The sequence below is a fragment of the Mchenga conophoros genome, linkage group LG19 (genome assembly GCF_057382185.1).
Source record: "Mchenga conophoros isolate Kocher_MC1m ecotype Shallow Benthic linkage group LG19, M_conophoros_male_GT1.1, whole genome shotgun sequence".
NCBI lineage: Eukaryota > Metazoa > Chordata > Actinopteri > Cichliformes > Cichlidae > Mchenga > Mchenga conophoros.
In genome coordinates, this window is record NC_140544.1 from 2,152,309 (window position 1) to 2,176,716 (window position 24,408).

Consider the following 24,408-nt stretch of genomic DNA (forward strand, 5'->3'; position numbering starts at 1 on the left):
GGTGATGCTCAAAGCTGAGCCATGGAGAATCCGTAAGGAAATGAATCAATAAGTGATATTGACAATGCAATCAGTTGTTATCAATCATTATTAATGTCCATCCCTACTGATGTGTGTGTTTTTAGGCTATATAGTCTACTACAGTATTTGGTCATGATGGAATTTTGTTTGGCAGGTCCTGCAATCCCTGTTGGAGTGGATGTTCAGGTGGAGAGCTTGGACAGCATCTCTGAAGTTGATATGGTAAGCTGGCTACACACCACAAAGAGCAAAGAGGCAGCCCTGTTACCAAGGTGGTGAGCTGAGGTTGGGTGAAAGAAAACATGTGAAACAACTTATGAAAAGAGAGAAACAACCATGTTATCCCTTATGTAAAAGATCTATCCATGAAAATCAGGAGAATGTTCTCCAAGCACGACATCCCAGTACACTTCAGACCTAGCCACACCATCAGACAAAAACTGGTTCATCCCAAGGAGAAAACTTGAACATAAGCTAAAACCAAACATAAACATAACATATATGGTTTGAAAGAAAACATTAAATATGAAAACAGAAATGAAACATAGTCTACATACAAATTTAATATGAGGTCAGCAAGTACAATGTAGGTGTATTGTGTTAGGATCAGAAATTAATACTTTTAAAACAATAAAATTGCTGTAAAATTGATTTCTGCCAACATAAAAAACAATAGAAAATCAAGATAGATATGGGTTGCAGAGGGGTGTATCATTGAACAACCATTAGAATATAGAGTTTTCCGAGATCTACTTTAAAACCAGTGTTGGTTACTCCCTTACACTTTAAACTTTTGCTTTGGTATGATAAATACCTTGTGGGTTCATGTATAAGAGGATATTAAAGAAATTGAGTCAATCACTTTGTTACTGTTTGTTAGTGTTGTTGTTTCTCTATTAGTATGCCTGAGATATACATCTTACCATAAAACTTGGAAATATATTTTTTCTTTTTTTCCTTTGGTGCCAATGATATTTTTAACACAAAAGCAACAGAGGGATTGGAATGCCTGTAGCTTTCTCAATTTGATTATTTAATGAGAAAATTGGCATGGCTTGATGAGTGCAATTGGTACATTAGAATTTGGTAAATGTTTGTGTTTCGTTCACTCAGTCACTACATAATCTCCACATTTACAGTCTTTTAATTACACTCTTTAACTCCACCAGGACTTCACCATGACCTTGTATCTGAGACATTACTGGAAGGATGACCGTCTGTCCTTCACCAGCAGCACCAACAAGAGTATGACGTTTGATGGCCGTTTGGTGAAGAAGATTTGGGTCCCTGATGTCTTCTTTGTCCACTCTAAGAGATCCTTTATCCACGATACGACTACTGACAATATCATGCTCCGGGTCTTTCCTGATGGACATGTGCTTTACAGCCTGAGGTCTGTAGAATCTCTGCATCTGATTTATTGACAGATCAATATTTGAATCAGCCTCCAATTGTATTTTTTAATTGAATTATTCAAATTATTCCTCTCCAAGTTTCTTGAAAAGCGATCTGGAAGCTTTTGCAATTTTCCTTTCAAACATCAATAGATCTCATTGGTGGAGTAATTATGCCTCAGGTTAATTAAAATTAGGGCTGAACGATTATGGAAAATAATCTAATTGCGATTTTTTGCCCCAATATTGCGATTGCGATGCGATATGCGATTATTTTTTAAGGTCTTTGTCTTCTGTATTATTAAACAAAGACAAGCAATACATCATATAGTATGGCCAATACTATATTACATTAATTTTAAACTGTTCTTTCCTGGAAGACAGACCTCTGTTATGATGACATGAGGTGATGCATGAATTGATGACTGACATTTTTATTTAACTTCTTCAATCACAACAGTATATTTGAACATACACAATAGTTTATTTTTAGCTTACAAACATCTGAGCATAAAGTGCTGACAAGGAACCCTGGTGTAAACATTAAAATGAAAGTCAGTACAATGTGCAGATTGCAGAAATATACATAAAAAAAATCAGTGGCTTTACCACACTCAGTTTTTCAACATCTGTGAACTACTAGACAGTCATTCAATTAAAAAATAATATTAAATAAATAAAACTAATAAATAAAAAATACACACATCTTACTGATCTCTGCAGTCAGTAACATTACACATAAAGTGCAAACATAATAGCAATTGTATAAACACACACACAAACACGCCTTTAAAGTTTAAAGGCGTGAAATTGGACGGTCTAGCCTTCTGATTAGCTAATCAGAAGGCTAGTTCTGATTAGCGTCACCGCTGTCTCGGTGGAGTTTAATAAACTCGGCCGTCTGCTTCTTGCTATCTAAAATATAACCAGACACTGGTGTAAATTCTCGACTGTCTCATACTTCTGTTTAATAAGTTTTCTGTTTGACGTTTAGTCAGCTGTGTGAAAACCAAGGAGGAACCCACCCGGGGGATTAATAAAGTTTTATTTTATCTAATCTAATAACTTTAATCTCAGCCAAACCGATTTACTCACGAACAAACAAAACACTGAAAAAAGCCCAACAATAACATTTTTAGGTTGTCTAAGTGACTACGTTTAACCCGAGCAGCGAAACTCCGCGGTGATCTGAAAATGATGTGCCGGGAGTTGTGCCGTTCTCGGCCGCATCAGTAACCCTCGAGCTCCCGGCTAGCTGTCGAGCTGGTGGGTAGCAGACGCCTCTGAAAACGTCGAAGCACTTTTGCAAATATGGGATATCTTGATAAACCGAGCAGATATTTGATGTTTACACAACTACTTTCTCGCCTGAAAATATGTTAAAAGTTTATTTTGTGACCCAGAAAGATTAGTATGAGTAATTTTAAAACTTAGTAGCGGCCGCCATTGCTGGAAACTGGAGTTTGGCTGGGCCGCGCTATGAATTCTGGGATATGGTAGTAATTTGGACAGCCTTCGGCGCGTCGCTGTGACGTAATCGGTCTACAAATGCGGCCTCAGGAGGATGCAGCCCATGAATTTGGACATGTCCAGAGTATAATCGCAGCCTTTGCGGTTAGAAAATTGCACTTGATCATGTCGCGATATTATCGCAAATGCGATATATCGTTCAGCCCTAATTAAAATCTTAGGTGGGCATTTAAACAGGGAACATGTCCTGGATGGCCGGCCAGGTTTCACCATAATTTCACAAAAATTGCATAAAAATTATATAATTTGCTTTTTAGTCAGTTTTTAATCATGGTCACTTTGCTTTCAACTCATAATGTACCTCCAAAAGCTACTTCATCAGACAGAAGTTATAAAGTAAACCAGGATTTCTAAGCATGAGATTTTCAGACCATATCTGATTCCACACTACTCACTTTTAAGGTTTCGAGGATTCAGCGGATTTCCTTTAAATCCATCCATCCATCTTCTTCCGCTTATCTGGGGCTTGGGTCGCAGAGGCAGCAGCCTAAGGAGTGGAGTCTAGACCTCCTTCTCCCCTGCCACCTCCTCTAGCTTTTCTGGGGAAACAGTAAGGTGCTCCCATGTCAGCTGAGAGACATAATCTCTCCAGTGTGTCCTGGATCTGCCCCGGGACCTCCTCCAGGTAGGACATGCTGAAACACCTCACCCAGGAGGCACCCAGGAGGCATCCTGGTCAGATGCCCGAACCACCTCAACTGGCTCCTTTTAATGTAGAGGTGCAGCAGCTCTATTCTGAGCCCCTCCTAGATGGCCAAACCTCTTAACCTATCTCTAAGGGAGAGCCACCCTTCAGAGAAACTGCTCTGAAACTGCAATGCTTGTATTCACAATTCCATTCTTTCAGTCACTACCCAAAGCTTGTGAGGGTAGGTAGGTAGACCAACCACTAAATTAAAAGCTTCACTTTTACACTTCACCATGACAAACCACTCCAGTGCCAGTTGGAGGCCATCACCTGATGAAGCCAACAGAACCACATCATCTGCAAAAAGCAGAGATGAGATTCTGAGACCACCCAAGTGGAAGCTTTCCGTCACTTGGCTATGCCTAGAAATTCTGTCCATAAAAATTCTGTCCAACACCCACTGGAAATGAGTGGGTGCGGGGCCAGCTATCTGGATCAAGGTCTTGGGCTAGAAACCCCATACTCCTGAAGCATCCCCAAAGGACACACAGAGGAACATGGTCAAATGCCTTCTCCAAGTTTACAAAACACATATGGACTGTTTGGGCAAACTCTCATGCCCCCTCGATTATCCTCGAGAGGGCAAAGAGCTCGTCCAGTGTTCCACGCCCGTGGCAAAACCTGGATTGTTCCTCCTGTATCCGAGTTTCGACTAACGGACGGACTCTCCTTTCCAGCACCCTGGCATAGACTTTACGGGGGAGGTTGAGGAGTGTGATCCCCCTATAGTGGAGCACACCATCCGGTCCCCTTTCTTGAAGATGGGAACCATCAGACTGCCAATCCAGAGGTACCGACCCTAATCTCCACGCAACATTGTAGAGGCGTGCCAACCAAGACAGCCCTACAACATCCACAGCCTTCAGGAACTCAGGACAAACCTCGTCCACTCTTGGGGCCCTGCCACCAAGGAGTTGTTTAACTGCCTCATTGACCTCATCCCCAGAGATAGGCAAGTCGTCCCCCCTCTTCCCCAGATTCTGCTTCCTCTAGGGAAGACATGTCAGAGGGATTAAGGAGGTCCTTGAAGTATTCCTTCCACCACCTAACAATGTCCTCAGTCAAAGTCAGCAGCATTCCACCCGCAATATATACAGTGCAGGTACATCACCGCTTTCCTCTTCTGAGTCGCCTGATGGTTTGCCAGAATCACTTCAAGGCAGTGCAAAGGTGTTTTTCCATGGTCTCTCCATACTTCCCCCACACTCAAGTTTTGCTTCAGCCACTGTCCGAGCCGCGTCCCGCTTAGCCTGTTGGTACGTATCGGCTGCCTCCCAAGTCCCACAGGCTAACCAAGCCTGATAGGACTCCTTCTACGGTTCCCTTCACCTGTGGTTCCCACTATCTGGTTGGGAGTTACCACCATGACAGGCCCCAATCACCTTGCGACCGCAACTCAGTGCAGTTGAGATTGGCTGGACATGGTAAATGGTAAATGGACTGATTCTTACATACAACATGCCACAGTCACACCCACACACTTTCTCTAAACTTAGTGCTGTCTAACCACATTCACACTCCGATGGATGCATCGTAGAGCAACTTGGGGTTAGTATGTTGCCCAAGGATACTTGACATGCAGACTGGAGGAGCCAGGAATTGAACCACCAACCTTCCAATCAGTAGGTGACCTGCTCTACCTCCTGAGCTGCAGCCACCCAAAAAACATGTGAGGCATTCCCAGCACACCCTCACTATATTTTTAGGCGCACCAGGTCTACCCAGTATCTTCCACCGCCACCTTATCCACTTAAATGGTGATCAGTTGACAGCTCAGCAACTCTCTTCACCCGACTGTCCAGAACATATGGCTGCAGATCTGGTGATACGATTACAAAATTGATCATTGACCTGCGGCCTAAAGTGTCCTGGTGCCATGTGCACTTATGGACACCCTTATGTTCTAACATGGTGTTCATTATGGACAAACACAGAAGCACAGAAATCCAATAACAGAACACGACTTGGGTTCAGATCTGGTTGGCCGTTCATGCCCCTCCAGGTCTTACTGTCGTTGCCCACATGAGTGTTGAAGTCTCCCAGTAGGACAACAGAGTCCCCAGGTGGAGCACCCTTAAGCACAGGCCGGGTACTCTTAACCATCTTTCAGCACATAAATGCAGACAACAGTCAGGACCCATTCCTCAACCAACCCGACAACAAACCCTCTCGTCCACTGGGAAAAAACCCCAACATACAGGCAGCAAGCCTGTATGTTGGGTGTAGGATACCCACCCCAGCCCGCTGCCTCTCACCAAGGGTAACTCCAGATTGAGACAGTCAAGCCCCTCTCCAGGAGTTTGGTTCCAGAGAGGTGATATGCCATGTCCCAGTTGCTAATTTCAATAGCTGGGGGATCAGTCAGCCAGGGTATCTGCCCCTGGCCAGTGCCCAGCACACATTGCACCCAAATCCTATGGCTCCTCCTGTGGGTGGTGGGCCTATAGGTGGGTGGTCCCATGTCCCCTTTTCAGACTGCCGAGCCAGGCCCCATGGACTAAGGCCCACTTGCCCTTGCCACCCTCCCTGGGCTTGGCTCCTGGGACACACAAACCCGTTGACCATGATATGGTAGCGATTCACAAAGTGGCTTTTAAATAGTCCCAGTTGCATCATATAATGGCATGGTAAAACACTTCATGCACTTCATTACCACAAACAGGAAATCCAAATTGGAGCTGGACATAAAGTCATTTAGAATGAAAGTTTTATTCGATATGGATCTTGGGCTGGTTAGCACCAGCTTGGCTGGAAGGGCCATGTGATGTGATAAGGGTTTTTACAACAGAGGGCTAAGGGGTCCGGGCCACTGTGCCATATGCCACCATGTTTCACTGTTTGCCTGGCAGGGGCACCGCCGGGAGGAATTTCAAAGTCAGCAGCTGAGCCCATAGGGCAATGTTCCCTCTAATTTTTCATGTGTCTGAGCGAACACACAAATTCCCGGAGCGGTCCCTTGGACCACTGTGGTCACGCCAGCATCGAATCCATCCAAGTTACATGGTTTATTAAAATAATCAAATTACAGCATTTACATTTATGTTAGACTACTTTTAATTAACTGCTTTAGCCCACTTATAATGAAAATATAAATATATATATGCATTTTTATTTTATTTTTTTAAAGCTCTGACTTGTATTATGAGTATGAGCCTGTGGTCTGGGAGAGAGTCCTGTAACACTCTGTCTGCAAAATACAGTATATAATGACCATCCATCCATCCATCCATCCATTCACTCCCGCTTATCCTTTACAGGGTCGCGGGGGGCGCTGGAGCCTATCCCAGCTGTCATAGGGCGAGAGGCGGGGTACACCCTGGACAGGTTGCCAGTCTGTCGCAGGGCCTATATAATGACCAATGTTGGGCAATTTAATTATATAGTTACTTCTTCAAAAAAGTAACTGAGTTTTGCAAACAACAAAGTTTTTTGCAGCTGTTTACCTAAAAATGCAGCCAAGGCGTTTTTTTAAATAAACATTTCAAACTATTTACAGAACAATCAGGTGTTTTGCATCAAATTTGATGCCACACAAATTATTTGTGCCACTCTAAAAACTAATTTCTGTCCACTATGAGATAAAGGAGAACAACAGCCTGAGACCTGCAGGCCTGACAACAGGAGATGTATCACTGCTGTAACACCTGTAGCACTCAGTGTCGCCTCATGGTTCTGACACACACAACAAAACTACTGACTACACTACACACTAACTACACAAGATTTGTGCTAAACGTTGCAAATCTCTCACATCTCAAAACACCGCCGTCACTCCTAAAACTTCCCCCCTTCCTAAACAACTAAATGCCATGTTGCCATTAGGGCTGCCACAAACGATTATTTTGATAGTCGACTAGTCACCGATTAATTTTGCGATTAGTCGACTAATCAGGTCATGCATCCATTGGACGTAAAATTTACAACTTATTGAACCAGCATGCATCTGTCTTATATAACTATCCTTAGCTTACAGCTTTAAGTGTGTGCTAACTAAAAATAAAGACAAGATGGTACTTTATTAAATTTTAATGAAATTTGCAGATTGTTTCGGTGAAGTTTAATAAACTCCTTGATATCTAAACTATAACGGGACACCGGAGTAAATTCTTGAGCATCTCACACTTCTGATAATCAGCTGTCTGCTTGACGTTTATTCAGCTGTGTAAAAACTATAACTTTAATCTCAGCCAAACCGATTTACTCAGGAACAAATAAAATACTAAAAAAAGCCAAAAAAATAACATTTTTAAGTTATCTAAGTGACTTATATATCATGTTTAACTGAGTAGCGAAAGACGGCGGTGGGTTTGAAAATGATTTGCCGGGAGTCCGATGTTCTCACGGCTCTAGTTAGCCTAGCCCCCGGCTAGCTATCGAGCTAGTGGGTAACAGACGTCTCCGAAAACGTCGGAGCGCTTTTGAAAATATGCGGTGTCTTGATAAACTGAGCAGATATTTGAGGTTTACACAGCTACATTCTCGCCTGAACATATGTTAAATGTTTATTTTGTGACCCAGAAAGAATAATAAGAGTAATATTATAACTAACTAGCCGCCGCCATTGTTGGAAACTGAGCAGGGCCGCGCTATGAATTCTGGGACAGAGCTACTTCTTCTTCTTCTGGGGTTTAACGGAAGCTGGTATCCTTGTACATGCAGTGCTGCCATCTTCTGTTTCAGTCCGTTATTACACTCTTAAATCCTGCTACTTATTCCTGCGTCTGTTGTGATCTTACAAAGCTTCAAACGATTAACTCAGTCGTCGACGATTTTGATAGTCGACGTAATTGTGACTAGTCGACTAATCGTGGCAGCCCTAGTTGCCATATCATGTTTTTGATTGGTCGACATGGTACATTTTTCGACCAATAGGAAAGGGTGGGGGTTTTTTGGTTTTGGTTTTGCTCACAGGCGGAGAGTGCTTTCGAGCGTTTTCCTTATAAAACGCCGTTTTTACCGTTTCTTCCCGCAGTAAATATAAACAACGATAGTATTCAGGAAGAAAACCAAACATTGCATATATTTTTATCATAACTCTGGTTTTACATGTGCGCAAGCGCACAGCTTAAAGCATAGGAGTCAAACTCTGGCCCGTGGGCCAAATTTGGCCCGCAGCCTAATTACATTTGGCCCGCAAAGCCATACCAAATTACTATTAGAGCTGGCCTACTGGTATTATACAGCTAATATATATATTATTTAGTATTAAGCTTTGCTTGTTCCATATTCAATTTTTCAGCAAAACTTGTTTGAGTCCATAAGAAAAGATTCATTCTTATATCTAGAGGAAGATTTTTTTTTCAATAAATATTAATGTTAGCCCGCGACTTTGTTCCAGTTTTGAATTTTGGCCCACTGTGTATTTGAGTTTGACACCCCTGGCTTAGAGGGAACATTGCCATTGGGATAGGTTGGAGGAAAGTGTATCTGGGCACAAGGGAGTGGCAGTGGATTAGTTGGATTAGCTGACAAGGCCAATCAGATCCATCTTCCTCAAGGTGAAACAGGCCTGAAAAGTAGTGAGCAGAGGGGGGCTCATGTTAATCCACCCTGCTTCCAACAATCGAAAGGGATATTTGCTTTATAAGTAAATATATTTCCTTATATTACTGATTCATATTATATACTAAAACAAGTCACAGTGCAACTAATAAAGGCTGCTGTAATTGTATCACAAAGTCTCTTGATGCATGCTCAATCATCCAGGTAAATGAATCCCCAAAAGTTGATTCTGTTCAACTGGGTGTAGCGTTTTCAGAGGGAGAAACGTTTCGTCACTCATCCAAGTGACTTCTTCAGCCTCTGGAGTTGTTTGTCATCAGCATCACATGATTATTGGTCCACATGCAGTAGACTTTTTGGGTGCAAAAGAAAGAAAAAAATCTAGTAATCGCAGGAAAAATTCAACAGAATGCACTACAACAACAACAAAAAAACTTAGTGGAGAAACATGAAAAAGCAAACTTCAAATAAAGCAAACTGAGGTTGGCAAACAACCTCCCCAAAGGAGACAATATAAAACAATATATACACTCAGAGAGATTAAAAACAAGACTGAAAATGAGAAACAATTGGCAGTTGTGTTATAATCATAGTAACAAATCATATTCTATGTGTTCTATACTCTGTCATTAAAAGATACACCCTGTGTTAACTGAGATGTACCATAGCACTGTGACTTGTGATTCCTAAATTTTAAATTTCCTGCTGGTCTGTAACATCAATTGTAACTGAATAATACACATACACTGACTGGCCAATTCGTTTGGCAAATCATTAATGCAAATATCATTCAGTCACATGGTCCAACATGATGCATTTACTAATATTCTAATATATGTTCATGACACAGTGAGGTTTCCCACGTGGTGTGGGAGTTGGTGACTTATGGCTGGCTTATTGATGCCAGAGATCAGAAAAGAATGGCTAAACTGCTTTAAGAAGATAAGATAAGATAAGATAAGATAAGATAAGATAAGATAAGATAAGACACAATAAGAAGATAAGAAGAACTTTATTGTCATTGTAGTTATACAACAAAATTTGTTTGGTAGCTCACAGAGGCCAGCAGCAATAAAACAAGAAGCAGCATAGTAATAAATAACCATAGTAAAAGTATAAGATATAAAGTAAAAGGAAGGCACTTAGCACAGTAAATAACAAAGAAAATATAATAGTATTTACAATATAACAAACAGTATAAGATAATATAACAGTATTTACAATGTGGTAGTTGAGTGCAAACATGAATGTCCCATAAAGTGTCTAAAATAATACGTATAACAGTATTTACAGTGTGGTAATTTAGTGCAAACATTAAACATTAACGCCCAGTAAATGACTTTTTACATTAGCAGCAGACATGATATGGGGTAAAAGAGAGAGAGTTAGCTATTGTGTGTTGGGGGAGGGGTGACACAGGCTCCAGCTCTGGGGAAAAAGCTGTTCTTTAGTCTGTTTGTGTGGGTTCTGATTGCCCCATATATCTTCCCCGATGGGAGGGGTACAAAAAGTCTGTGACCTGGATGGGTTGGGTCCTTGATGATGCAGCTAGCTCGCTTCTGTAAACGGCTAGCATACACAGTGTCAAAATTCAGGAGTTTGGTTCCAATGATCCCCTTGGCAGTTTTAAACTAATAGAAAGGCAACAGTAACTCTTGTTGCCACTTTTTAAAACCAAGGTATGCAGCAGAGCATCTCTGAACACTCCACATTGTACCTTAAAGCAGATTAGCTATATCGGCAGAATATCGCACTGGTGTCTTCAAGTGCCGGACTTGTAAACTAAGAACAGGAAACAGAGGCTACAAAAACATTTCTCGGTCTGATGAGTCTTGATTTCTCTTGTTACATTTGCACTGTAGAATTTGGCATAAACAACATGAATCTACCCAGCATTATATCAGCAATAGAAGCTGCCAGCAGTGGTGTAATGTGTGGGGGATATTTTCATGATGCTCTCTGGGGCACTTAGTATCAATTGAGCAGCATTTAAATTTCACAGCCTGCCTGAGTATTGCTGCTGATCATATTCATCTCATTACAATTATACTATGCCCATCTTCTAATGGCTGCTTCCAGCAGGTAACACATCATGTCACAAAGCCCAGATAATCTCAAACTGGTTTCTTTAACATGACGATGAGTTCACTGTACTAAAATGGCCTCCATAGTCACCTCATCTCAATTCAATAGAGCATGTGATGGAATGGATATCATGGATATATAGCTGACAAATGTAATCATGTCAATATGTGGACCAAAAGTCTGCAATGTTTCCAGCACCTTGTAGAATTTATGCAACATAGAATTAAGATATTTCTGAAGAGGTCCAACCCAGCTAATGATGTGGTACATGAAGGGGCACAAATTATATCTGTATTATAATTCATTCCACAGAAATATGAAATATGCTGTGATGACAACCAAACTCTAATCCTGGTTCTGACCGTGTCACTGTGAGGGTCTTTTCCACTTGTCTTCTGATAAATTGATATTCTTCATTTTGTCACATGTGAATTTACAGTGTGCACTACTCTCACTGTGTCCCTCTATTGGTGCATTGTTTGCTCACAGAGTAACAGTAACAGCAGCCTGTAACATGGACTTCAGTCGCTTTCCTCTGGATTCTCAAACCTGTTCACTGGAGCTGGAGAGTTGTAAGTAAATTTCATCTGATGATAAAATGGTGCACATATCAAGTATTTCATTATTATTAGTAAATATCAATATATTATCTTCTTTTTAAATTGTATTGTCTACCATGTACTCTGCTATTTCTTTGTTTTGTTTTTTGTAACAGTTCCTCTATATTTGAACTTTTCTCCATACATGTTAGGAGAATTGCAGTTAAACCAGTATAAAACTGACAGACCATCATCTTGATGCATCAGCAGAGGTGGCAAAAGTGCAGACAGGGTTACAAAGTACTCCAGTAAAAGTTGAAGTACTGATTCAAATTCTTTACTCAAGTAAAAGTCAAAAGTAAAAAGCAAAGAAACAGACTGAAATGTGCGCAGAAGAAAGTAAAAGTAGATCTTTTTGAAAACATTTGCCCCAGCTGTTTTTTATGTAAAGCCAACTGAACCTCGTGCTATATTAATGTAATGTAATATACTCAGCAAGCAAGAGGAGTAAAAAAAAGGGTGAATTTTTAAAAGTAGCTCTATTTTCTGTTACCTCAGTCTGAGGAAAAGAATCAAAACTTTTCTTGGTGTACAGGCTGTGATCAGCTGCCATGCTAATACCAACTTTATGTAGCAAAACTACATAAAGTTGGTGAACCACATTCACTGAATTCATCTAAGCATCATATACTTAAATTCAAATTAATGTCTGCTCCCCATTATGCAACCCATAGCCACTGTGCACCAGTCTAACACAATGTTCTTCACTTTAAATCCATTCCAATATGGCAAATTAAACTTCAGAGTGTTTTTGCAACCTTTTAAATAACACAAAATCGTTAAACACCTCAATTTGTTTAGCAAGACTTTTCAGTATATCAAAAATATCAAAAGACATAACTTCACATCATATGCTTCCTTTATTTTTTCAGCTTATCAAATTCCTACTGTGCAGTCCTTACCTTTAAATATCACCTCTCTTCTTCCTCTCCTGTCCTGTCAGCCTCATTTTTCTATGTATGGATTAGCTCGTACTCGCTCGTACTCTTTTCTCTCCTTGGACCATTAAGAAGCTAGCAGACTCAGTGTGCAACAAACTGCACACAAACAGTTTGTATGTATGTATATTTGTTGACCTCATAGAAATGCTACATTTGAAGTTGCCGTTTAAAAAAATGTTACTGACTTTATGCTAACAATTGAGCTGTGAGGTCAGGTCCTTGATCATTAACATGCAAATTGTCATGAACATTGATCAAAAACCATTGATCATTGGCCATGAGTACCATTCACATTGTTCCTTCAGTGGGCTGGTTTCAGTCATTATGCAAATGTACTGTTTATAAGATTGGGGAAACCTTCAGTCAGCTGAGACTGAAGAAGTCACTTGGAGGAGTGACGAAACGTTTCTCCCACTGAAAACGCTACGTCCAGATGAACAGAATCAACTTTTTGGGATTTACTTACTTGGATGATTGAGCATGCATCAAGACATCCTATACACCTGCACACAACCACAAGTGGATAAACAGCTGATTCAGTGCTCCACAACCAGGATGTGGAACATTGGTTCTCCTGGATATAAAGTTAGACTAATGGAAAGATTCTCCATAACGACCTATGCCAGTGGTTCTCAAACTTTTCACAATGAGTACCACCTCATAAAATATATGGCTCTTAAAGTACCACCCTTATGACCGACATTAAAGTACAGTAGTATAGGCCTATTTAACACCACATACTGTTTACCCAAGGCAATTTTATTTCTTATATGAATGTTATTCATTTTAACTGTCATAAACAGGATGTGAAAAGTGATAATAATAGCAACTGTACTGCATTAAAACATTCACAGCAGGTGGGATATGCAATCTTTAAGTGATGACATATGAACCCTGCTTCCATGTCCAAACTATTCTACATTTATTAAGGCTGTTGTGTTTTTAACATGTTTTAATGTTTTGAATTTTGTTCTAATTATTTAGAACAAGCCCCTAAAAAAAGTTGGTGATCACTGTCATCCTCTCTTGGTTTTAATCATCACTATTCATTTTAAAGCTCTATTCATTGTAAAACCTTACAATGTAACTACAGCCCAGCCCATGCAGCAGTATATTAATGACTAACCTTGTATTGTGGATGGATTATCTCAGTTGTTCTCCTGACTGAAGTTTGGTCCATTTAAATCATCCCGACATGCGATTGCATTTGTCCCTAACCATCGGGAACCTTCACGTTAACTTTTATCGAGTGGAAAAAGGTTAGCGTTCATCCTCCAGCTTCACTGTGTTTATGTTATGCTAACTATAGCTGTGTAGCTAGCCACCACGCACATCATTATATACCGGCTAGCCCAACTTCAGTAACCCCGCAAACGCTTTTGCTGTTTAGTTTTCTGTCTTCATTTATGTTGGAAGTGATAGCAGAGCTGTACATTTTAATTTTTGCTGTGGCGGTTAAGCTGCCGGATTTTTGGCTTCACGACCCTCCTTCATAGTTTGTGTACGTCGAAACTCAGTTTGCTCAGTTTGCTCGTCGTGGTGTTTCAGCCAACGACACAAAATGTGGTGGCCTTGCTGGATCCGCTGTCCACCCGCCATGTGATGACCCTCCTCTGGGATCTCTCCAGCCAAGGAAAATACACCGCGCTCAGTACATCGCTACTGCGGTGCTACTCCCTTTCTCACATAGAGCAGGCCGTGAAACTCCTCTCTCTCTCGGGCCTGGGTGATGGTGCCACTCTCGAGCTCATGGAGAGCACGCTGTCCTTGCTAGGAGTAGATGACGGCGGATTCCTGTTCACTCACGTCTTTCTCCGATAGTTGCTGGTGCGAGGTGGCCTCGCCAGCTGGGTGCGAAGGATTAACACCCTCTCGCAGAAGAAGTGGATCGCATCCTGACTCACTGACGGTATCTCCCGCACCCCTACCGATTCTCCCGGGAGCCTCCGACTCATTGATGGTGGCTGGGATCGCGGCACCGCGGAAAAGGGCAGTGTTTTTACCGTCAGCGTGACAGCACCATGGCACCTTTGCAGTTTTAAGGCCCAGGGAAACGAGCCTGCCAGCACTCTGTAGTCTGGCTGTGACCTTTTCTTTTTACTATTTAATCGTAAAAAAAATGGAGATTTCCCGCGTACCACCAGAGAGAGCCCAAGTACCACTAGTGGTACGCATACCACCATTTGAGAAAGACTGGCCTATGCCATTATGGTGCCGAGTGCACTTACAGACACTCTTATGCTTGAATGTGGACAAACTGTGGCTGTCAAAGAATTCCAACAACAACACACCTCTCTGGTTCAGATTGGACCAGAACAGTGCCAATCACACCCCCCAAGGTTGCACTGTCATTGCTGACGTGAGCACTGACATTTCCCAGTAGAACAATGGAGCACCACACCCTGAAATTACAAGAAGGCTTGGTACACTGAACTGTCATTTGGCAGATAATTACAGAGAACAGTCATTCCTAGGTTACCAGAACTGAGGCCATAGGGAAGGAAAGTAGGATTTGGTGTAAGATCAGTTGCAGTGGTGCCGTGTGGGGAAAATAATCACTTAAAAATAAGTCAATAATTTGTATTATGAGTTCTAATAGAATTTGATTTATGAACAGACTGTGATTAGCTGACCTGTGTTGCTTTGAGATACTGTGCTCGGTGGGACAAAAATGCAACTAGAACATGCTGGAGGTATTAAAGGTATTGCGCTACAGTAGTTTGAATGATATTATTCCAGTATGCTCCAATTTGTTCAGCTAAATGGAGAAATCTTCCTCATACAGTAAGGTTCATTTTGGAGTTCCACACGGTATTGTGTTGGTAATTTAATTTGTTTCAATTTATATTATTCACACCTCCCTCAGGCAATATTCTTAAAAGTCATAGCATACATTTTTCTCAGAAGAGAATTAAAGGGTGAGCTGTGCTACTAGGCACACATGTCATATTTACCATCAACTACAGGTTGAGGCATCTGACAGTCTGTATTATTTTGAAACACCATTACTCCTGCATCATTTTTTTCCTCTAACCTCTTTGTGTGTGTGTGTGTGTGTGTGTGTGTGTGTGTGTGTGTGTGTGTGTGTGTGTGTGTGTGTGTGTGTGTGTGTGTGTGTGTGTGTGTAAGGTTTGTGAGGTTATACCCGTAATCTACATAAGATAAGCACACCCCTAAAAACATTGTGTACGCTAGCTTAGATAAACACCAGGTAGTGTGGTAACTTATGCTGTACAAACAACTCAACAACATGCTGTGTGACAAACATGCATGAAAGTCTGCACCAGTTTCCAGAGCCACCATGGAGATCTAGTGTAAGTCATCCAGCATATCCCAGTCCCTGGACATAGTAATGGCACCCAGAGAGAAGGTCCCAGAACACCACAGAAGCCGGGGGACTGCGAACAAATCCGAAGCCCAAGTGGGGCACTGGACAACACAACCCAGGCATCACGGCCCACCCCAAGAGGTGCAAAACAACCAGCCTGAAAAGGGCTGAACCCCAAACTCCCAGACGCCTACCAATCCCAGGAGCAAGAGGCACCCACCCAAACCCAGAGAGCCAGGTGAAGGGAGAGGACAGTGGGCAGGGAGGGCACCAGAACCGCACCACACAGGCCATATGAATAGATCCTGCTCTGACATATGGCATAGAAACATTTAACAGGATTCCTGGAAAACCCTCTTTTATCTGATCATGTCCTAATCAGAGGTGGTAAAAGTAAAGACAAAAAGTAAACCACAGATTGTATAAAACTGACAGACCATCCATTCACGATCCATCAGCAGAGGTGGCAAAAGTAAAGACATTGTGTACTTAAGTAGAAGTACAGATGCTAGTTTTTACAAATACTCCAGTAAAAGTTGAAGTACTGATTCGACTTCTTTGTCATTCTTGATAGAATGATAGATGCGCAGTGAAATTTAAAGTAAGTGACATGAATGCTAATTGGCCTGGAGAAAATGATTTGACTAGACCAGTGATCACACAAACAGCTTAAAAGTATGGAAAAGGGGGAGTGATAAAGCTTGGATTTGGCCGGCAACACCTGGGAGCAGACAGATGTGAGACCATAGATTTTCCTTATTGAACTTACTGGAGACTAAGTTTCATTAGTCTCCAGCCTCCTTCCTTCCATTTACCGTACAGTCTCAGGGTGCTGGATTTGAGGTTAAACCTTCCATACATGGTCAAGAGCTTCCTTGTCTTCCTTGTTCTTGATTTCTATCTCCTGTCAACACCTACAAGGTGTTGACACCCCGGATCTTGATCCTACCATTCCGCTGACTCTTCAGGACTTGCCTGACCTTTTGTACTGCAGGTACTTGGTGGTTGCAGCTTTCCAAGTGGCCTCTTCCTGATTCCATTTGCTTGTGGGATTTCCAAATACTTGTAGCTGTCCTCAATGTCTGCAATGTTGTCTCCCGGTAGTGCGATCCTTCAGTTCTGACTACCGTCCAACTGACATTCTGATATCGTTGCTGTATATCTTCGTGGTGTGGATCAGTGAATCGATGTCTCGTTCACTCCTGGCATACAGCTTGATTTCATCGATGTAGAGGAGGTGGCTGACAACTGCTCTATTTTGTAGTCGGGTTCAGACCTGTGAAGAACAGCAGTGGGGAATGGGCAACTCCTTGGTAGATCCCGCACTTGATGGTGACTTCGGCTATTGGTTTGAAGTTGGCTTCTAGTGCTGTTCACCACATCCCCACTGAGTTCCTGATGAAGACTCTTAGGATCCTGTTAATCTTGTATAGTTCTAGGCATTCCAGGATCCATGTGTGGGGCATCAAGTCATAGGCCTTGTAGTCAATCCAGGCAGTGCACAGGTTGGCCAGCCTAGTCTTGCAGTCTCAGGTGACTGCTCCATATACCAGGAGCTGGTGTTTTACGCCTCTGGTATTGGGGATCAGGACTGTCGGGCCATTCTCTGTGTTTCATCCCTTAGGAGCCTGTTCATTTTTGCTGCCAGATGCTCATGGAGTGCAATCAGCTTCTTCAGCCAGTAGGCATGAATCATGTCATGGCCTGTTGCTGTCCAGCAGCTAGATGTTTGCCACTGTAATGCTTACTGGACCCTGTTCAGGGAGTTTGCGGTGGTCTGCTCTTAGATCCACTAGCCACTGAGCATTGCCATTGTAGGTTGCATCCCTCTGACTTATGCTGTTCCAGTATTACTCTGTCTCCAGCCTTGGTGGTGCTGTTCTCATATTCTTCCCCTGCCATTGAGAGTACACCTTGGATGGTTTGGTGGAGTACAGCTGGTTTGTTCTCCTGCCCTCTATTTCTCTGGTATACCTCTTCAAGTAGTTGGCCAAGGCTGTGAGTCTTTGCTTGGCAGTTTCCAAGGCCTCAGGTATGGACTGCTTGCTGTACTTCTTCGGCACCTCCTTCATCACACCTTTCTGTAACGCCGATAGTTGGCCAACTTCCCTCTGTGCTAACTTGATCTTGGCTTCTAATCTCCTTCTCAATGTAGGGTACTGTTCCTTCTGGCTTTTCATCTTATAGCCAAGCATCTCACTGATTAATGCTGCTGTTGTGTAGATCAGCTGATTAGTCTCGATGATGGTTGCAGTAGGGATTGTACATAGTGCTGCATTCACATCTTCTAGTAGATCTTCAGAGGGTACTTCATGCAATCTTGGTAACCGGCTTCGTACGGTCCAGCTTTCCAGCTTTGCCATGATCCTATCTTTCAGGTCACTACTTCATACTTGGTGCCCAATCTTGGGTGGGGGTGATGATATCTCCCACCTGGCTCCCCCTTGCCATATCATTTGTGTTGCACCTCGTCGATCTCTATCTGTGAAACCAGTTCCTTCTTCTGAAAGTTGGAACACTAAGTTACTAGTTGTTTCACCATCAGTCTGGATGCTGGTTAGGGTTAGGGACCTCTGTGGCCAACAATAAACACCCCTCTAGCTCCACTGCCAGTCGGTGTTGTTTTCCGCCAATCACCACGCAGCTGTCAATCCTGCATCCTCGACCGAAGCTATTGGCTGAGTCTGTTTGAGTCTGTTTGAGTCTGTTTCTTTGGCGAGTGAATGGGCATTAATGAAGAAGCGCAGGCCACTCCTCTTACCCTGCTTTTTTTTCCAGATGTCTCCTCCGTCTACTAGGCCCCAGATTGAGGATGGTGACAGGACAGGACCAGGACCAGTAGTAGATTTGCATTACCACAAACAGGACAATGAAAACAGGAAAAATCCCACAAACTGCCATTTCTCATTATATAACTTCAGCAACAGCAAATTAATTATATTTAATACAAAAAAATGTTGTCAGAAATCCCTGAAAGTGCAATCAAACTAGGCCAAGTAAATGCCATCCAGTGGATGTCTTGATTGTAGGATCCAAGGGTTCAAGTAACTGTGGCTCTGTGCATAAAAAACATAATTTTCCCTGTTATTTCTGCAATACTCTTCTTACTATCCAGAGATAGAGCTACCTGTGTACCTGGGCACCTTAGTACCCAGGTACACTGCACCTTCAGCCTGTTCATTCCTTTATTTTTAAAGGCATCAAAAAGGCTGCCAGGAAAGCCAGCACACACTAGTGTCTCTATACATTACATCCTCTCATGTTTTAAATTTATCTGTGAACTATGCGAAGCTTCAAAATCTCAACAAAAGACAGTTAAGGAATTGCAACAGAAGACAGTTGCATTGTGTAGTAAATTTCTTGAGTACCACTTCAAAAAGGCTCTTTTTTCAGTGGTACATTTTACATTTGCTGAAGAGACAGTGCTTGGCATAATATTTATAAATCCTGTCCAGCACTGCCTTAATAATACAATAAATACAATCCCTTACTAAGGTTGCTATAGCTCAGGCTATAGAGCAGATCATCTACTAATCAAATGGTTGGTACTACTCATATGTGGTATGAGTAGTTTTTTCATGTTATGTACATACTAATATATATTCTTCTGACAGTTTTAAGTTGCAGTTTCTTTACTTTTGATTTAGGTTGCTCCTCTGTTTTGTTTTGTTTTTCTTTTTTTTTTCTTAATGTAAAGAAATGGTTAAAAGTTCTACTGGCCAAGTCTAAGCTTATTATTGCATGGTGTTTTACAGATGCTTACACAGATGAAGACTTGATGCTGTACTGGAAGAGCGGAGATGAGTCCCTCAGCATTGATGATCGTATCTCCTTATCACAGTTTCTTATTCAGAAGTTTCATACCACATCTCGCTTGGCCTTCTATAGCAGCACAGGTATAAACACTTAACAAAAAATCATAAGTTCTTGATGCTTTTTAAATTATGTTTTTGTGTATCTATACAGGCTTGCACTTACTTACTGGGTACAGTCAACATATAACCTTTCCTTTAATTCCACCCTTAGGATAAATTCGGACCTTTTATATTGGCTGCTATGCTAGCATGGTTTTAAGGGGGAGGTTTTTAAAGAATCTGAAATCCTCAAATAGTCAAACTGAGCCTAAGTTAAACTCATTGAAAATGAAATCATTTATAACAGTAAATAATGAAAAGTAGAAACAACAACTTTAAGTTTACAGAGGTAGAAAGACATCATGGAATTAGCCGGTAATAACAAGTCAAATACAACTGTCAATCTGGTGGGACCAATACCAAGTCTGGACCACTACATGGAGTACAAATTATTATCATATCTTCATGTTTTTATGTTTCTTTATTTCATGCTTATCTAAATAAGCATATGGTTAGCCCTGCTAAGCCAGGTCTCAGTAAGCACGAGTAAACAACTGTCTTTCACCTCTCATGTTGATGTTACATCCTGTCTGAGATGGTTCCGTTTATTTTCCAGTGAGTGGACGTTTGCTTTGTTTAGTATAGCAATTCTTCTTGATACTTCGGAAATTAATGAGATGATGAAAAGCATAAACGAGTGTCTGAATAGCCTTGCAGGCCCAGTATCTTACCAGTGATACCTGTTATGGCAGATACCCTCTAAATTGGTGCACTGGGTTAAATTTTGGGGCCTGGACAGTAGACCTCAAAGTTCTGTTACTTTCAAAGGGCTAGAGTAACCTGTAAGACCTATTTATACCAAAAGGATTAATACTCAGAAATATACCTTTACTGTTTCACAAACGATTAAAAATGACTTTAATTACAGGATATATAATTGAAACAATTTAGCAGGAGCAAAGCAAAAGCAGAATCAAATAATAATAGCAATCACAAGTCATTGAAATCACTTCATTGCATTTTTTCTTTTCCATGTAATACTTAATATACTTTTAATAATTACACAGCATTTGAACCTTCAGTCAGCTATGGATACAATATCTTAATGTTTCATTTGTTTCAGGTAATTCTACTTCAGGTAGATTTGTCATTAATACATTCTCATATGTACATCCATTTTAACACAATTCAAATATAGAGGAATACTCACTTTTTCTTAATAGAACTTATTTTTATTAAATTATACATTATAAAAATCAGACATTCTTTGGTGGCTCCTCCCCATCCTGCAAAACACACACACACACACACACACACACACACACACCTCCTAAGGCTGTTTCTACACAGCCTCTCAGTTAGACCTGTCTTGGAATCATTTCATAGGTTGTATTGGCTTATTTGTTATATTTGTTCAACTTTAAAATACTTGCCAAGGTCGAAGCTTGATCACGTGGCTGTAGCTCAGGTGGCAGAGCAGGTCAGCCACTAATCAGAAGGTCGGTGGTTCGATCCCAGGCTGCATCCTGGCTGCATGCCAAATATCCTTGGGCAAGATACTAACCCCATGTTTGCCTACTGGTGGTGGTCAGAGGGCCCGGTGGCGCCTGTGTCCGGCAGCCTCGCCTCTGTCAGTGCGCCCCAGGGCAGCTGTGGCTACAATGTAGCTTGCCATCGCCAGTGTGTGAATGTGTGTGTGAATGACTGAATGTAGTGTAAAGTGCTTTGGGGTCCTATGGACTAGAAAAGCGCTATACAAATGCAGGCCATTTACCATTACAAGATCACTGCTCAAACTTAAGAATAAGGATGATTTACTAAACCACACAAAGAAACTCTGACTGGATGTTAAGCCTTTTCGTCCTGTCTCTGAGGTGATGAGAGGTAAGTCAGGGGGACTTCAATCTGTCTCTATCCCACCTTTCTTGATACAACCTATCTACAACCTATCCCCAGCATAAACTCTGAAGTTCTGCATTCTTTTTCAAGGCAGAAATGTTAGTGATAGTATTTCTGGATTTTAAAAAAAAAAGGTATAGAAATTGTTTAACTACAATAAAGTTCAACTCACCAAATACGGATTGAAGAATTTGAAATAGCTGGCAAGAGCCACCCAGAGGGTGTGATTTTAAAAGCATCACTTTATTATTTGAAAAATACCTTTCTCAGAAACCCAGGAGACTCATCTTTATAAATGTCTTTTGCTGCTGAACATTCTAAATTTTGCTGCACAAATAACGAGCATTCAAACATTACATATTACATCTGTCTGAAAGTCTTTACACTGGTTAAGCACTTAGTTAAGCACTGATTTCATTTCATGAGTTTTTAAGCCAGTGCGTGGGTTTTATCAGATGTTTCTTGCGGATAACCAGTGGTTTATAATCGAGGAAGGCCCTGTGGATCTTCCAGTTGTTTTCTCGAAGAAGAAAAATATTTGGTTAGGCTGCTTTTTGTTTCTATCTGTCACCAGGCAGTTTTTATGTTATTAAGTTAGAGGGCAAAAGTCATACATTTTGTTGCAGTACTTTAGAGGAAATAAGAAGCAGAATTCTTCACTTCTTACATCTTACACCTACACATTTGACACCTCATGCAAAATCTTGACATTTCAGGTAAGGAAAGCTCTGACTGTTTTACCACTCTGAGAAGGTCTCTTGTTGTGTTTTCAGGCTGGTACAATCGTCTCTACATCAACTTCACATTGAGACGGCACATCTTCTTCTTCCTGCTGCAGACGTACTTTCCCGCCACACTCATGGTGATGCTTTCATGGGTGTCATTCTGGATTGACCGCCGGGCTGTGCCAGCCAGAGTCTCCTTGGGTAAAAAGAAAAAGAGAGAAAAAAGAAAAGAAACTCATATCAAATGTTCTTTGAAGAGGCTCTGCATGCCTGAGGAAAATCTGTCTCTGTGGAATGATGAAAGCTCGTTGTGACATAGCTCCACCAACTGGGAATACACACATACATGTGTCATCACACAAGCCTCCCACGCTATACCACGCTTACTTTTCTTTTGAATTATTTTCTGTATTGGGGCTGTTGCTGTACTTGTCACGCAGGCATCTGCTTTCCCCCTTACTTCTCTTATGGCTCAGCTTATCGCTCTTATTAAATTCAGTTGGTGGAGATGTTTTTACGTGACTGTTTGAAGGTCTGTTTTTTTCTTCTTTCTGCTTTGTGCATTTAATAATTTACAGCAGCAATTTAAATTTGAAAGTTGCTCAGGCAGTCCTTGGGCAGTCTATGCAGATGAAATTAACAGGTAGCTAATTCTGGTGTCTTTTCCTTTGAGAATTCTTTTAAGAGTACCTGACAAGTATGTTAAAAAAAAAAAAAGTAACACATAAAGCAGAAAGGTTGGTTCTCTACCTCCTATTAAATTGAAAAACAGCTCACTTACTGTCTCCAAAAGTTGATTCTGTTCATCTGGACGTAGCGTTTTCAGTGGGAGAAACGTTTCGTCATCATCCAGGTGACTTCTTCAGTCTCAGCTGACTGCAGGTTTCCCCAAATCTAATTGGGGAAACGTTTCTCCCGCTGAAAACGCTACGTCCAGATGAGCAGAATCAACTTTTGGAGATTTACTTACCTGGATGATTGAGCATGCATCAAGACGTTTTAACCCGCACTTACTGTCATTCAATGGATTTACCTACAGAATTTTATTTTAGCTCTTCAGCTAATATTGCCAACAATGACCAGTTTAACCTGCATTGGCTGCTTTGAATACATGCTGTGTGTTCAAATAAACACCTTTGGAATGCTAACACAACTTTTGAACAATTCCAGACCTTTTACCTGCTTAAAGACTTTCTCAGTCAGTTGTTTGATAACATTTAAGCCTCCAGAATTGGGGGGGGGCGTCTCACCTCTCAGTTAAAAGCTAAATGTAACCAATTTTTCATCCCATAACTGTAAACTGAATAGGTTTTGGTACACAGCTGGAAAAGTGCAAAAATGTACCAGTGTCTAAAATTATATGGTTCTAGCCAAAATTCTGCAGCCACCCAATTTTCTAGTGTACATGCTCCCCACCTCCTCACTTCATTAATGGAGTCATTCTACTGGACTCCCTACATTAATGAGCTTCTCAAACAAAATGATTTTTAATAAAATGGACTAGAGAATAACCTTTTTATTAACTTTACATGACATTTAAACTAAGCCTATTATGGATTTGATTCCCTTATAATAAATTAAATGTTAATAATGTTTCACTTAAATTAATCTTTAAAGACCTGTTTAACAAAGGACTTAAAAAGACAAAATATATACTCATTTTGAATAGGCTGTACATTTATCAGTTATCTATAATTGACGTCTTCATCTTCTAATATTCTCTTAATTTATAAAAAGAATTTCCAAATTCCCAGTCATGTCCTCTTGCTACTTGTTAATCTTTAAGAAATGTCCCCATGCCACACAAACAATGTCAGCGACTGCTGTATGCACCATTTCATT

General features: G+C 41.2%; 1 protein-coding gene across 2 annotated transcripts in view; it reads left to right on the forward strand.

The window, feature by feature from the left end:
- The window catches only part of gabrr2a (gamma-aminobutyric acid type A receptor subunit rho2a), an 84,453-nt gene that overhangs the window by 43,395 nt on the left and 16,650 nt on the right, over nucleotides 1–24,408 (forward strand). For both annotated transcript variants that reach the window (XM_085257705.1, XM_085257706.1), the window contains 5 exons: nucleotides 176–243; nucleotides 1,191–1,414; nucleotides 11,710–11,792; nucleotides 19,844–19,984; nucleotides 22,615–22,767. In XM_085257705.1, the coding sequence (XP_085113831.1) occupies nucleotides 176–243; nucleotides 1,191–1,414; nucleotides 11,710–11,792; nucleotides 19,844–19,984; nucleotides 22,615–22,767 (669 nt within the window). The remainder of the gene's footprint in view (nucleotides 1–175; nucleotides 244–1,190; nucleotides 1,415–11,709; nucleotides 11,793–19,843; nucleotides 19,985–22,614; nucleotides 22,768–24,408) is intronic.